The sequence below is a fragment of the Microtus pennsylvanicus genome, chromosome 7, assembly GCF_037038515.1.
Source record: "Microtus pennsylvanicus isolate mMicPen1 chromosome 7, mMicPen1.hap1, whole genome shotgun sequence".
Taxonomy (NCBI): domain Eukaryota; kingdom Metazoa; phylum Chordata; class Mammalia; order Rodentia; family Cricetidae; genus Microtus; species Microtus pennsylvanicus.
In genome coordinates this window covers 62,555,865-62,572,652 of record NC_134585.1, presented here as the reverse complement: position 1 = coordinate 62,572,652, position 16,788 = coordinate 62,555,865, and the positions used below count along the sequence as shown (strand labels likewise).

Here is a 16,788-nt window from a genome sequence, read left to right as displayed (position 1 = left end):
CAAAGATGAGTGTTTTCCTGTGGAGATAAGAACAGAACCCTGCCCCCATTCTATATGTTTTTCTTACCACCTGTATGAATATAATCATTGTGGATGAGTTGTCATTTCTCCTTTCCAAGAGGTTTCTCTTCTTCAAATCGAAACTTTATTAATTTTGATGGTATCCACAATTTTTCTTCTCCTGTGGAAACAAGAGCAAAACCCCTTCCCCAACGTAGCACATCTCCTGGCTTCCACTGAGAGGTCAGCACATCTTTGAAATAAATCGGTTGATTTAGTTCAGCAGACTTTTCCATTATCCAATGTCTCTCTGCTGCTGTCGTTCCTTTCTCATTAGCGTTAAGAAAATTCAAGGTTAATAAAGCATTATGTAATCTATTTCTGGGGGTATTTTCGGTCCCTTTCTGTTTGTTCAGCATATCCTTTATAGTACGATTTGATCTTTCTATAACTGCCTGACCTGTAGGATTATTTGGTATACCTGTAATGTGTTTTATATTATAATAATCAAAAAAGCGTTTCATTTTCTTAGATACATATGCTGGACCATTATCTGTCTTTATTTGCGCAGGTATACCCATGATGGCCATAACTTCCAATAAATGTGTGATTACTGAATCAGCCTTTTCTGAGCTCAGGGCAGTAGCCCATTGAAAACCTGAATACGTGTCTATGGTGTGGTGTACATATTTTAATTTACCAAATTCTATAAAGTGGAACACATCCATCTGCCAGATTTCATTTCTCTTAGTGCCCTTTGGGTTACTCCCTGCAGGCAACGGTGTTTGATTATAGAAAGAACAAGTAGGACATCTCTTTATAATGTCCTTAGCTTGTTGCCAAGTAATGGAAAATTCTTTCTTTAGGCCTTTACTATTGACATGATGCTTCTTATGAAATTCTGAGGCCTGCAACACACTTCCAATCAATAATTGATCAATCTCAGCATTGCCTTGGGCTAGAGGACCAGGCAGACCTGTATGGGACCGGATGTGTGTTATGTACATCGGACAAAGCCTGTTCCTGATTATGTCTTGTACCTGGATAAACAATGAAGTCAACTCTGTGTCATCTGGTATAAATTCAGCGGTTTCAATATGCAAGATAACTCTTTCTGCATATTGTGAATCTGTAACTATATTAAGAGGTTCTTTAAAATCCCTTAGCACCATAAGAATGGCATATAATTCTGCCTTCTGGACAGAATTATAAGGGCTTTGTTCCACCTTACTCAATTCATCTGACTTGTAACCTGCTTTCCCTGATTTATTTGCATCAGTATAGAACGTACGGGCTCCAGTTATTGGAGCATCATGTACAATTCTAGGAAGAATCCAAGAAGTTCTTTTTATGAGGTTAAGTCTACCACTTTTGGGATAGTTGCTATTAATTTCTCCCAAAAAATTAGCACAAGCTCTTTGCCACGGTTCATTGTCTTCCCATAACTTTTTTATTTCTTCAGTAGTAAAAGGCACTATAATTTCTGCTGGGTCTATACCTGCTAGTTGACGAAGTCTCAGCTTACCTTTTATAATTAATTCAGAGACTTTTTCCACATAAGTTTTTAATTTTTTACTTGGTTTATTAGGTATAAATATCCACTCCAAAATAATATCTTCCCTCTGCATTAGAATCCCTGTAGGAGAAATTCTGGAAGGCAATATGACTAGGATGCAGCTAAGATTTGGGTTCACCCTATCCACATGTGCCTCCTGTAATTTTTCCTCAATCATTGTCAGTTCCTTTTCTGCTTCAGCTGTCAGTTCTCTTGGACTATTCAAATCTTTATCACCATCTAAGGTTTTGTTTAAATGAACTATTAGATCAGGTGTTATCCCAACAGCTGGTCGTAGACTGGAAATGTCTCCTAACAATCTTTGGAAGTCATTAAGAGTCTTTAACCGGTCTCTCCTAATTTGTGCCTTTTGCGTTTTAATTTTCTCTAACCCTATTCTGTAACCTAGGTAATTAATAGAATTTCCTCTTTGAATCTTTTCAGGGGCAATTTGTAATCCCCACCTAGGCAAGACTTTCTTTACTTCTTCAAACATCCTTTCTAAAGTATCTTTATTTGAATCAGATAACAAGATGTCATCCATGTAATGATAAATAATGGACTTGGGGAATTGTTTACGAATTATTTCCAATGGCTTACTTACAAAATATTGGCACAGTGTAGGACTATTGAGCATACCCTGTGGGAGGATAGTCCATTGATATCTCCTATTGGGCTGAGAATTATTATAAGTAGGCACTGTGAAGGCAAATTTTTCTCTATCCTTTTCTTGTAACGGTATAGTGAAAAAACAATCTTTCAAATCAATAACTATAAGAGGCCATCCTTTTGGTAACAGAGAAGGCAAAGGAATTCCAGATTGTAGTGAGCCCATAGGTTGAATTACTTTGTTGACAGCTCTTAGATCTGTCACCATTCTCCATTTACCAGATTTCTTTTTTACAACAAACACAGGAGAATTCCAAGGGCTGGTTGATTCTTCAATGTGGTGAGCATCTAGTTGCTCCTGCACCAGCTGTTCCAATGCCTGTAGTTTATCTTCAGCTAGAGGCCACTGTTTGATCCATATTGGCTTCTCAGTTAGCCATTTTAAAGGTAGGGCTGTTGGTACCTCTAAAGGTTTGGTATTTGCTGTATGTTCTTGTACAGCCTGAATGGCTAGTGACCTTTTTCCATAATACCTCATCATATACTTCCCAGAATTATGAGTTCCTGGAACTACAGGAATGTTAATCTGGGTATTCCATTGCTGTAGCAGGTCACGGCCCCATAAATTTATGGCAATATTGGCTATATATGGCCTTAGTCTTCCTATTTGCCCTTCGGGCCCTATGCATTCAACCCATCTTGTGCTTTGTTTTACACGAGATAGGGTTCCAATTCCCAGGAACTGAACATCTACCTCTTTAAGAGGCCAATTCGGATGCCAAGATTCTGGGGTAATGATACTTACATCCGCACCTGTGTCTAATAAGCCTTCAATAAAAGTGCCATTTATACAGACTCTTAGCTTTGGTCTTTGATCATTAATAGAAGTCTGCCAAAATATACGTTTACTCTGTCCAACTGGGTTTTTTGACTCATCCTCCACATGGATTTCATCATTTAGACCAGTATTACTTTTTACAGCAGAAATTGGAGCTTTTAATTTTCTTGGTGAGGCACGTTCTCCACTGTGACTGGGAATGACTGGGCCACTGTTGGCTTGGGGGCCTGCGAGAGGCCCCTCAAGGAGTTTCCCGACGGTATCGGGTTGCCTTGTTTGTCTGTTGTTGACCTGCATTCATTGGACCAATGTCGGCCTTTACCGCATCTCCTACATATACCTGAAGGCCTAGGTCTCCTATCTTTGTCATTCCCAGAGGAGATAATATTCCTAGAAATTCTGTGCCTGCAATCCCTTTTCAGATGTCCTAATTTACCACAATTAAAACACCTGGCAGTTTGATGTCTCCTCATTGCTGTGGAAATCGCTTCTCCTACCCAAGATTCATCGTTATAGCTAAATGTCTCAACATTCATCGTATGCTGAATCCATTCATCCATAGGTGCTGATCTAGACTTTAAAGGCCCAATTATCTTTTTGCATTCTATGTTTGCATTCTCAAAAGCTAGAGATTCAAGAAGTATTCGTCTAGCTTCTGGGTCTGTTACCCCTATGTCCAGAGCCTTAATTAATCTTTGCAAAAAGTCAATAAAGGGTTCTCTCTGTCCCTGCCTAATTCTGGTATATGATTCAACGCTTTTTGCTGGATCTTGTATCCTATTCCAAGCATTTAAAGCTGCTTGGTGACATAGACACAGTACTTCATCATCATAAAGAGCTTGGACCTGTGGATCAGCATATTCTCCTGCACCAAGAATTTGGTCTTGGGAAACCTCAATACCTTTTGCTCTTCCTTGCTGTTCCATATGTTTGGATTCTTCTCTAAAATAAATTCCAAACATCAAGGAAGGTCCATTATCTAAAACTGCAGACACTAACTGATGGAAATCATGGGGGGTAGCTCTAGCATTAGAAGCCCAAGTCCTTATCATTTCCTTTACGTATGCAGAGTGCAAGCCAAAATTAACAATAGCTTGCTTAATTTCTTTTAGATCATTCATTGCTATTGGCCTCCATCTAGCTTCTCTGACTCCCTTTGAGCCTTTAGAAGTTGACGCTTTGTCAGAATTAAGTATAGGGTATGCTGCTAAAACCTTTGGTAAGCCAGTTCTAATAGCTGGTGTTGGCATTGTATCCTGTCCTTGTGCCTTATTACTCTGTTCACCAGCTCCAATCATTTCTTCAATCATTTCAAGTCTTTTTATTATTGTCTCTTTTGAATCCTTAATCTCCTGACCTGCATGAGTTTCTAGTAAAGATTGTATGGTTCTTAGGAGTGCCATGATCTTCCTAAATGATAGAATATGCAAAAGAATACTAAAACCTAGTAACCAGTAAATTAAGTTATCCCCATAGTCATATAAACCTTGCATGATATAACCCATTGTATTGGTAACCAGAACAGTAAAATTCGCGTTGGAAACGGGAACTGCCATATTACCTATTATCCAGCAGGTGGCGCTGTTGCCAAGTCTCGACGAAAACACGGTCCTGTTTCAGAGTCCGCCTAGTATTTGTTAAAAACTGGAAAATGTAAGTTGCTCAACAAAGTAAATGTAATTAAATCAATTCCAGAGATGGAACCAGAAACCAGAATCCAGGGGTAGAGAAGAGCAACCTGGAAGCCGCTTATGCCTCCACGTGACAGAGTCACCCTGAGGGGTTGCAGCTTTCAGCAACCGCGTGCTCTGGTTCGCGCCACTTAAGAGCTGTGCTTGCAAGGGGGATTTAAAAACGACTCAGAAAAGAGCAAACCAGGCGGGCAGAGACTACGTGGGCCTGTGGAGTTTAAATCCACAGGCAGCGGCTGAGGAAGCAAGGGCTCCCACCAAGCTGAACAAGCGCCCGCCAAGCCGAACTTGCGGCCGCCAAGCCGAACTTCCGGCCGCCAAGCCGAACTCGCGGCTGCGAGCCGGGAGAGGTTCTAAAACCAAACGTTGGGCGCCAAATGAAGGCGTAAGTCACAAACAATGCCACACCGGTTTGGAATTATGATTAATAGGGTGGTATTTATTTAAAGGGGAAAAAACTTACAGATCACTGTCAGCCCTCTGCGTAACCAGGAAGGAAGTCAAGTCACCGGCAGAGCAGGAAGTGAAGAGAGAGAGGAGAGGGAAGTGGCCGCTTTTTTAAAGGGAGAGAGACCACGCCCCAAGGGGCTGGTATCTCAGCGGCGATAGGCTGGAGGAGTGGGAGGACCTCCCGTAACACACAGAGGTTTTATTCCGCATGGATAGGTAATCTTCAAACATTTCAAAGAACTATAGAGAATGGCATTTTAATAACTCAGGATTCTGTTGCTGTGAGACACAATTTCTCATGGCAACACTGATTACTCTCAAGAGAATGCTGGGCATCAAAGACACTCTACTTGGAGATTGTTTTATTCTTGGCAAAACTGGCCTTTGGGCAAAGAACTGCCCTTGCCTTGACTACTGACAAAATGCATAGAGTCCAATCTGGACAAGAAGGATACAAGCAAAAATGACTTCTGAACCTTGTCAAGATAGGGTAAGATAGTCTTCAAATTTTCCTGCCTCTGAAAAGGGTCTGTTATATACTGTAGGACTCAGCCAAAGGTGGTTGCCCCAATGTTGCAAATGAGACATAGGGTGATTGCCCAAAGTAGCTGGTTGTCTCTGTCATTTCTTGTACCATTTGGAAGTTGCTTGATGTACTTCCTGCTTACTCAGTTAATATTATTTCCCTTCTCAGGTCTTTGATGGGGTTGAAGACTAGATATTCACATTTACTTTCCTCTCATGACTTAGCCAAGCCATTTTTAATATAAGACTTAGACTTCTCAGGGTAGAATAACTATTGAAATAATCTATGCTATTTGCTAATTACCTGAGACGGTACATCTAGCATATGTTTCTTGCTTGATATTGTTCATGCTGGTTGTTGTTCTAATTTTTTTTGCATGTTTTTACCTCTTCTTATATCTGAAAAACACTTAATATTTGTTCTTATTGTCAATAGTTTTTTTTAATTATAAATGCTTGGCTGATAGCTTAGACTTGTTACTGACCCTTTTATTCCTTTTTTATTGATTTTTTGATGAGCTCTACATTTTTCTCTGCTCCCCTCCCTATCTTTCCCCTTCCCCTTCAACCCTTCCCCAAGGTCCCCAAGCTCCCAATTTACTCAGGAGATCTTGTCTTTTTCTACTTTCTACTTCCCATGTAGATTAGATCTATGTAAGTTTCTCTTAGTGTTCTCATTGCTGTCTAAGTTCTCTGGGATTGTGGTTTGTAGGCTGATTTTCTTTGCTTTATGTTTAAAAACCACCTATGAGTGAGTACCTGTGATAATTGTCTTTCTCTGTCTGGGTTACCTCACTCAAAATAATGTTTTCTACCTCCATCCATTTTCATGCAAAATTCAATATTTTTTTTTCTGCTGTGTAGTGCTCCGTTGTGTAAATTTTCTTATCTATTCTTCGGTTGAGGGGCATTTAGGTTGTTTCCAGGTTCTGGCTATAACAAACAAACAAATCTGCTATGAACATAGTTCAGCACATGTCCTTGTGGCACAATTGAACATCCTTTGGATATATATTCCAAAGTGGTATTACTGGGTCTTGAGAAAGGTTGCTTCCTAATATTCTGAGAAATTGCCACACTGACATCCAAAGGGGTTGTACCAGCTTGCATTCCCACCAGCAAGCAATGCAGAAGTATTCGCTTTTCCCCACAACCTCTCCAGCATAAATTGTCATCAGTGTTTTTGATCTTGGCCATTCTTACAGGTATAAGATGGAATCTCAAACTTGCATTTCTCTGATGACTAAGGATGTTGAACATTTCCTTAAGTGTCTTTCAGCCATTTTAGATTCCTTTGTTGAGAGTTCTCTGTTTAGGTCTGTATTCCATTTTTTTTTATTGGATTATGTTTTCTTTTGGTGACCAATTTCTTGAGTTCTTTGTATATTTTGGAGATCAGACCTCTGTCTGATGTGGGGTTAGTGAAGATCTTTTCCCATTCTGTAGGTTGTCGTTTTGTTGACCATGTCCTTTGCTTTACAGAAGCTTTTCAGTTTTAGGGGGTCCCATTTATTAATTGTTTCCCTCAGTGTATGTGCGGTTGGGGTGATATTTAGGAAGTGGTTCCCTGTGCCAATGCGTTCAAGTGTACTTCCCACTTTCTCTTCTGTAAGTTTCAGTGAGGCTGGATTTATGTTGAGGTCTTTGATCCATTTGGACTTGAGTTTTGTGCATGGTGATAGATATGGGTCTATTTTCATTCTTCTGCATGTTGTTATCCAGTTATGCCAGCAACACTTGTTAAATATGCTTTTTTCCCATTCAATATTTTTTGCTTCTTTGTAAAAAATCACGTGTTCAAAGATATGTGGACTGATATCCGGGTCTTCTGTTTGATTCCATTGGTCCTCCTGTTTGTTCTTATGCCAATACCAGGGTGTTTTCAGTACTGTAGCTCTGTAGTAGAGTTTGAAGTCAGGGATTGTCATGCCTCCAGACGTTCTTTTATCGTACTGGATTGTTTTGGCTATCCTGGTTTTTTTTTTTTTTTTTTTTGCTTTTCCATATAAAGTTGAATACTGTTCTTTTGAGGTCTTTGAAGAATTTTTCTGGGCAATCTGTAGGTTGCTTTTTTGGTAAGATTGCCATTTTTACTATGTTAATTCTACCTATCCAAGAGCATGGGAGATCTTTCCACTTCTGGTGTCTTCTTTAATTTCTTTCTTCAGTGATTTAAAGTTCTTGTCATACAAGTTTTCCACTTGTTTGGTTCGAGTTATTCTGAGATATTTTATGCTATTTGTGGAATTGTGAAGGGTGTTGATTCACTGATTTCTTCCCCAGGCCTTTATCATCTGTGTATAGGAGGGCTATTGATTTTTTTTTGAGTTAATCTTGTATCCTGCTACATTACTGAAAGTGTTTATGAGTTTTAGAAGTTCCTTGGTAGAATTTTTGGGATTGCTTATGTAAACTATCAAATAATCAGCAAACAGTGAGAGTTTGACTTCTTCCTTTCTGATTTGTATCCCCTTGATCTTCTTTTGGTGTCTTATTGCTTTAGCTAGGAACTCAAGAACTATATTGAATAAATATCAAGAGAGTAGGCAACATTGTCTTGTTCCTAATTTCAATGGAATCACTGGGCGTTTCTCTCCATTTAGTTTGATGTTGGCTGTTGGCTTGCTGTATATTGCCTTTATCATGTATATTACCTTTATCATGAAGGGATGTTGTATTTTGTCAAAAGCTTTTTGGCATGTAATGAGATGATCATGTGGTTTTTATTTTTTAGTTTATTTATATGGTAGATTACGTTGACAGATTTTCATATATTGAACTACCTCTGCATTTCTGGGATGAAGTGGACTTGATCATGGTGAATGATGGTTCTTATGTGTTCTTGGATTCGATTTGTCAGTAGTTTATTTAGTATTTTTGCATCAGTGTTCATGAGTGAGATTGGTTTGTAATTCTTTCTTAGTAATGTCTTTCTGTGGTTTGGGTAGAAGGTAATTGTAGCCTCATAAAAAGAGTTTGGCAATGTTCCTTCTATTTCTGTTGTGTGAAATAATTTGAGGAGTATTAGTTCTTTTTTGAAAGTCTTGTAGAATTCTGAGCTGAAACCATCTGGTCCTGGGCTTTTTCTTGTTGGGATATTTTTGATGACTGTTTCTATTACTTCTGCAGTTATAGGTCTGTATAATTTGCTTATCTGGTCTTGATTTAATTTTGGTAAGTGATATTTATGCATAAAGTTGTCCATTTCCTTTAGGTTTTCTAATTTTGTTGAGTACAGGTTTTTAACATATGACCTGATGATTCTATTTACTCCATATCTGTTGTTATGTCCCCCTTTTCATTTCTGATTTTTGAGTTTGGATATTCTCTCTCTGTCTTTTCATTAGTTTGTGTATTTTGTTTAGGGTTGGGGTTGTAGCTAGGTTTGGCGAAATCTAGATTTGTCAAGGAATATCTTGTTTTGTCCTATGGTGATCAACAATTTTGCTGGGTATAGTAGTCTGGGCTGGTATCTGTGGTCTCTTAATGTCTGCATAATGCTTGACCATGACCTTCTTGCTTTCATTGTCTCCAATGGGAAGTCAGGTATAATTCTAATAGGTCTACCTTTATACGTTACTTGTCCTTTTTCCGTTGCAGCTTCCTTTACTCTGTATGTTTAGTGTTTTGATTATTATGTGGCAAGAGGACTTTTTTTTTGGATCCAGTGTATTTGGTGTTCTGTAGCTTCTTGTATCTTCATAGGCATATCTTCTTTAGGTTGGGAAAGTTTTCTTCTATGATTTTGTTAAATATATTTTCTGTGCTTTTGAGTTGAACTTCTCCTTTCTATTATTCTTAGATTTGGCCTTTTCATGGTGTCCCATATTTCCTGGATGTTTTGTGTTAAACTTTTGTTAGATTTAATGTTTTCTTTAATTGATGAGTCTATTTCCGCTATTGTATTCAGTGCTTGAGATTCTCTCTTCCATCTCTTGTATTCTGCTGTTTATGCTTGCATTTGTGGTTTCTGATCATTTTATCATGATTTCTGTTTCTATAATTTCCTCGGTTTGTGTTTTCTTTATTGCCTTTATTTCAGTTTTCAAGTCCTGAATAGTTTCTTTCTTATGTTTGATTTCTTTTTCTTGGGTTTCTTTAAGTGATTTGCTGATGTCTTCCAATTTTTTGTTTGTCTTTTCCTCCATTTCTTTAAGGGAATTTTTCATTTCTTCTTTTAGAGTTTCAAACATTCTCTTGAAGTTATTTTCTTGGTCATTTTCTTCTGCTTCATTCATATTTGGTTGTTCAGGTCTTGCTATTGTAGGCTCTTTAGGTTTTACTGGTGTTGTGTTGTTCTTTGCAATGTTGCTTGTGTTCCTACCTTTTCTACTCATCTTTTTCTCTAATAGGTGTAGTTGGTGTTTGTCTGAGAATCTGTTGAATAATCTTCTAGGTGCCAGTGGATCCAAAGCTCAGATGGTTGTTCCCTGTGGTACAGTCAGTGTCGCAGTTCTTGTTACCCCGTTGGTTACTTCGTGTTCATGGAGATAACTCAGTGCTCCTAAGCTTTACTCTGTTCCCTTGGAGTTTGCTGTCTCAGGCCTACTTTATCCTAGGTTTCTGACTTTGCCCTGTTTCTGTAAATCCTGGTCTGGGACCCCTCCTATAGAAGTCTTTGGGTGGGAGTTGGACATGGAAAGGTTTCTGGCTCTGGTCTACTGCCTCAGAGGTCCCAGGCTCGGGTGTGCTAGGACCCGCAGAGGACCTGCTTACTCCCTCAGAGGTCCCAGACTCATGCTTGGACCCTCAGAGGTTCCAGGTTCCTGTCTATTTCTTTTGATGTCCCAGATCAATGCCCAGACCCACAGAGGTCCTGGCTCAGCCTACTCCCTCTGAGGACCAAGACTCATGCCTGGCCCCACTGAGATCTCTGGTTCCTACCTATTCCCTTGGAGGTCCCAGGTTCACTCACGCCCAGACTGGCAGAGGTCCTGGCTCAGGCCTAGTTCCTGGAGGTCCTAGACTCATGCCCAGAACCACTAGGGTCCTGCCTTATGTCTATTCACCTGAAGGTCCCAGATTCATGTCCAGACCTTCAGTCATCTCTGGCTCTAGCACACTCACTCAGCCGTTACTCCCCTGTACCTGTTTTGGTAGAGATCGCTGACTCTGGATCTATTGCTGGCTCAGTTCTGACCCACCAGTGTCCCTGGACTGGGCTGGCTTCCGGGACTGGATTTGCTCTGGTGCAGGAGGTCCTTCTGCTCCTCCAGCCTATAGCCGCTGAGATACCAGCCCATTGGGGCGTGGTCTCTCTCCCTTTAAAAAGGCAGCCACTTCCCTCTCCTCTCTCTCTCACTTCCTACTCCACTGGCGATTAGACTCCCTTCCTGGTTGTGCAGAGGGCTGTTGTCTGGGATGGTGATCTGTAAGTTTTTTCCCCTTTAAATAAATACCACCCTATTAATCATAATTCCAAACTGGTGTGGCATTGTTTGTGACCTATGCCTTCATTGCTCCTGGTTTCTGCTCCCAGTGGAGCTTGTTCACTCTCTGTCCTAGGTAGCTGGTTAAGTCCCACTCCGGTTCCAGTGGAGATCACTGACTCTGAGTCAGGTCACTGGCTCAGTCCTTTTCTGCCAGTGTCTCAGGTCTGGGTTGGCTTCTGGGACTGGATTTGCTCCTGGTGGAGCTTGTCAATAGTTTTTGTATTAGGTTTAGAACCCTCTTATTTAGACAGAAGGGGAAGGTGTTATGGGAACTCCTTCAGCCAATATTCTTTTACGTATCTGCCCATTTTGGGCATGGTCTGAGATACCATAAGCACAGGCAAAAATTGTGCACAGTACCTTTTTCTGCTGGATTTGGTTCCCAGCTTCCAGCACACACAGAGGACTGCAAATCTCTATCCTTACTGTGAGTTTTGTCCCCAAATAAATAGACCTTTGTTATAGTCCATTCCTGGCTACTGTGAACTCTTTAATATATTTACAGCTGTCTCTATCATCGTCATCATCATATGCGCATGTGCATGATAGGCGTGCTACTTTACATGGGCTCCCATGCTCTAGCCCATGATAGGCGTGCTACTTTACATGGGCTCCCATGCTCTAGCCCATGATAGGCGTGCTACTTTACATGGGCTCCCATGCTCTATCCCACGTCTCCAGACTTGCACAAGTGCTTTATTTTCTGAGCCATCTAACTGCCCCATATAATTCTTAAAAGTTCTTATAAATAATGTTTTTGTTTCTGTTGTTATTTTGAGACAGGGTAAATAACTTGTGATCCTCCTGTCTATACTTCCTGAGTGCTTAGATACAAGCATGCACTACCCACCTGCTTTGTGTGCTGCTGGAGGCCAACCAGGTCTTCTGCCTGTTAGGCAAGTACTTTACCAACTAAGTTGTGTCCCTAGTTTATAAGTAGAATTTTTTTTTTGTGACAGGATTTTTCTGTGTAATAGCCCTAGCTGTCCCAGAACTAGCTCTTATAGACCAGACTGGTCTTGAACTCACAGAGATTTGCCTACCTCTGCCTCCTGAGTGCTGCAATTAAAGGTATGTGCTACCACCACCTGGTATATAAGTAGGATTTTTTACTCCTATTTTAATTTTATATATTTGTATGTCTGTGTGTGGATATGTGCACATGAGTTCAGGTGTCCTATGAGGCCAGAGGAGTTATAAGTGTGAGCCACTCAATATGGGTCCTGAGAATCCAACTCTGGTCCTCTGGAAGATCAGTACATGCTCCTAATCACTGAGCCATCTCTCTAACCCTCTTGGGTTGCTTTTTTATGCAGTTCAGAACCACTTGTAGGGGTGGCACCACCCATAATAGGCTTGGTTCTCCCACATCAATTATGAATTAAGAAAATACCCCACAGATTTGCTTGCAGGCCATTATGATGGAGGTATTTCCTTAATTCAGGTTCTCTCTTCCCAATGAAAGTTGAAGATACACTCTGCCCCATTAGATTAACACACAGGTATGCAAGGACCTGAGCTTGATCACCAGTAACTAAGAAAAAGACAGCTCGACATAGATAGCTATCCAGGGACCCTCAGTCGATCCTGATGCTTGTTTCTGAGTCTCTCCTGTCACTGTATTATATCTGCTGTATTCAACTGTCTCTCCACTGCAAAACCTGTTTTTTTACTGCCTCGGCTGTCACATAGAAATCCTATAAAGGTTTAGGTTTAGAAAGAACCTAAAAAGGAAGAAAAAATGACAAAAAGGCAAGAAGGGTGGGAATGTGGAAGAGAGGGAGAGAGAAGAGAGGGAGGGAAGGAGAGAGATACCATTTTTTTTTACTTTTACATGCAGTGCTTCAAGAGTCATTCTCTGTGTGTCTTTCTCTAGGTACCATGTCAAAGTACAAACTAACTGGGAAAAAAATTAAGAGGTGATGGTTGAGAGATTGGACACTTAAAAAAGGAATCCCATACTAGCTCAGAACTAAGAAATGGACAGGCATTTATTAAGGGGTAAAACTTACAAAGTCAGGATTCTCTGCTTGAACGGTGGATGAAGATGGGATCCAAAGCAAATTGAACAGCAAAGAGGGGTTCAAATAGGATTAGTGTACATTTTTTAAATAGAAAAAGTAGTCTCTAATACTCGTTTGGGTGTAATGGTAGACCCTTGTCATCCTAGCACTTAGGATGCAGGAGGGCCAGGAATTCAAGGCATCGTCACCTACATAGCAAGGGAGAGGTTAGCCTGGGCTGTACATGAGACCCCTTTTCAAACAAACAAAAGCCCCAAACCAATGCTTCAGAATGTGTATCAATGGGCGTAATGATTCATACATCCAAAAAGCACTGTTTCTGTTTGCTTCATTGAATCCCTGAAAGCAAAATAGGCCATTATTACTTCCATTGGAACCCTCTGTGAGAACCTTCCAGGGGTTTTCTAGATGTTTGTTTTGTTTTCTTTGTATTTCTCCTTCCTTCCTTCCTTCCTTCCTTCCTTCCTTCCTTCCTTCCTTCCTCTCTTCCTTTCTTTTTTTCTTTCTTTTTGAGACAGGGCCCCTTTCACTATGTAGCCTTGCCAGGCCTGGCACTTATTATGTAGACCAAACTGACTTCAAACTTTTTAAACTACATCTGCTTCTTGCTCTGGAGTGCTGGGATTAAAGACTTGGAGCACCCCACTCGCACCCTCAGTATTCCCACGCTAGTCAGTTTGACCCTGAAATATGAACACAGAGTGCAGTATCTCTGTCAGAACACTTGAAGGCCATAGTCATCCTTGAGTTCAACTAAGTGGTCATCTTCAATTTAATTATTTTTTTTTTTTGTGTTTTCAAGACAAGAGCTCTTACTTACTCTGGAGTCTATCCTCAAACTCACATTGATTCTGTCTCTATTTCTCAAACATTAAGATTATAGATGTAAGCTACAATGTGGGGCTTGAATTATCATTCAAGATATCTATTCCACGAAAGAGGCATACAATGTTTTTGTACATTAAAAATGAAACAAACATCTAAAAATCTTCAAGTAGTGTTTTATAGGGCATTTTCCTCTACTTGGGTTTGAAATTGGGGCCTTGAAGAAGTAATGCAAGTGTTTTACAAACTCTGAGCTATATCCCCAGTTATCTTTAATTTTTGTTAAGATAAGGTTTCACTGCATAGCCCAGACTGACCTGGACCTTCAGATTTCCTAACTCTGCCCAATGAATTCCTGGATTGCTGGCATGTGCTGTCACAGTGGCTTTTATCATATTATTTTGAACATGATTTCTCTCTCTTTCTTTCTCCCTCTCCCTCTCCCTCCCCCCTCTCTCTCCCTCTCTCTGTGTGTGTGCACATATGTTCATCACATTGCTGGAGATTAGCCCTGGGATCTCATACAAGGTTGGCAGGTAGTCTATCATCCAGCTCTATCCCCAGGTTCTGATGTCATTATCTACCAGTTCACAGACTTCATTCAGTTCCTGACAGAAAAGTCAAAACAGACTTTTGAGATTAACATACTAATCTAGATTAACAGGCTGACAGGACATGTGAAGAGGGAGTGGGGTTACATTTAAAAGATGATTAGGGAGTAGCCAGGCACTACAACATTAGTCTTTAATAGCAGCATCTATGAGGCAGCGGTAGGAAGATCCGGAGTTTAAGGGCATCCCGAGACCCTGTTGTAAGAGGAGCAGGCTGCATTCTGCCACCCAGCTAACTTAAACCCCAAAATAACCACACAAAAATTGTATTAATTAAATCACTACCTGGCCATTAAATCTAGCCTCTTCTTGGCTAACTATCACATCTTGCTTTGACCCATATCTAGTAATCTGTGTAGCACCAGATGAGGTCATGGCTTATCGGGAAAGATCCTAACCTACGTCCATCTTGGGCCGGAGCTTCATGGCATCTGCCCGACTCTGCTCTTCTTCCCAGTATCCAGTTCTGTCTTTCCCATCTACCTAAGTTTCTGCCTTATCAAAAGGCCAAAGCAGTCTCTTTATTCAACCAATGAAAGCAACACATTGTACACCAAGATCCTATCTCAAACAAGAAAACTTTTTTTTAATAAAGTGTTTTGAGTAATCTGGGCATTTTGAGTAATCCATTAGTTACCATTCTTCTTACAGTGACAGGCAGAATAAGTGACAGAACCAACTTAAGGAAAGGTTTATTTGGTTTCAAGTTTTGAGAGGACATATAGCTCCTTATGTTAGGTAAGGCATGGTGGAGTTCATGGCAGCTGAGGTATGTAGCTGGCATGCCCCACATGTTCATGGATGAGAAAGTAGAGGGTAGAGTGGGGCTGGGCTTTAGTGCCCAGCAACCCACTTACTTGGCAGCCTACCCAAACTGTGCTCCTAGCAGGGCGACGACTCAAACACATGAACCTGTGAGAGATACTTTTAATTCAAACTGAGATGGAGAATATGCTTGTAGTCCTGGCATTCAAGTGGCTGAGGGAGGACAATCTCAAGTGTGAGCTTAGCCTAGGAGATATGTCTATCAATCGAGGGCCTGTCTGAAAAAAAAAACCAAGGGGAAGAGACACAGCTTCATGTTAGAGGGCATGCCTAGCAGGCATAAGGTCCCACATTCAACCCCCAGCATTCGAAGACTAGTAAGTGAAACAAGACAGTATGCAGAATGAGGATTGGTTTGGGGGAAGAGGAATTTCTTCTCAGCTCCATGAGTTCCCTGTTATCTCCGGCTATGATGAGAATGGAGATTCATATTAAAACAGACTGAATATTTGTGCTCCAAGTTACAGCTGCTGAAATTTATACACCAGTGTTGCTAATTTGTAATTCAAAATTGCTTGCATTCTCTTAAGAAGTTGGGAATAAATGTAAGCCAAAATTGTCTAGAATCTCAGGAGTGAGAACTTACCTGGAGTTGAAGTATGGGGGAGGATAAACTTGAATGGTTCCAGTAAAGTTCTGATCTTCAGAATTTTCAGGGATCTACAGCAAAAAATGATACATAGACTCATTCTCTCCCCTTTTTCCTTCCCTCCCTTTCCTCTCCTCCCCTCTTCTTTCTTTTCCTCCATCCCTCACTTTTCCCCCCTTCCTCTCTTTCTCCTCCCTTTTTCCTGTCTCCCTCTCCACTCCTCTCTTTTAGGACAAGGTCTCATGTAGCCTATGTTGGCCTCAAATGCACTATATAGTTTAGTCTGGCCTTGAAGTCCTGGTTTTCCTCTACCTTCAAGTGCTGAGAATCTAGGCATGTGCCATTATGTCTAGCTTATCTTGTTTTTTGGTGATAAATATTCACTTATATTGGCTATGAGATCGCCAAGGTGTTCTGTGCAGCTTATGAAACTATCAGACTTCACTTGTCATTTGATGTAGTTTCTATACACAACAAATAGACAGGAACCCTTAATACTGATCTTGTTGATTCTTTCTTCAGAGCTGTCTGCTAGTGACATTGTGAATCCACCAAAAGCCTTCGAAGATGTGTTTAAAGAAGGGCAGGAAGGACATGATTTGTACATTGTCTCTCACCATGATTATTTTGCAGGTAAGACTCATTGTGAAGTGAGGCTGAGGATAAGGGACCCTCAGATTTATCATGAAAAGGACATAGCATGTTTATGAAGTTACACACCTGAGGGATGATGAGGTTGATCAATAGGTGGTGATTTATTATTATTTGTAGCATCACAAATCTTGGTAGTTTGGAACATATAGACTAATGAATC

General features: G+C 40.5%; 1 protein-coding gene across 1 annotated transcript in view; it reads left to right on the top strand.

Moving 5' to 3' along the window:
• Efhb (EF-hand domain family member B) overlaps positions 1-16,788 on the top strand; it is a 74,817-nt gene that overhangs the window by 12,383 nt on the left and 45,646 nt on the right. The window contains exon 5 of the mRNA XM_075978952.1: positions 16,497-16,607. Coding sequence (XP_075835067.1) covers positions 16,497-16,607 — 111 coding nt within the window. The remainder of the gene's footprint in view (positions 1-16,496; positions 16,608-16,788) is intronic.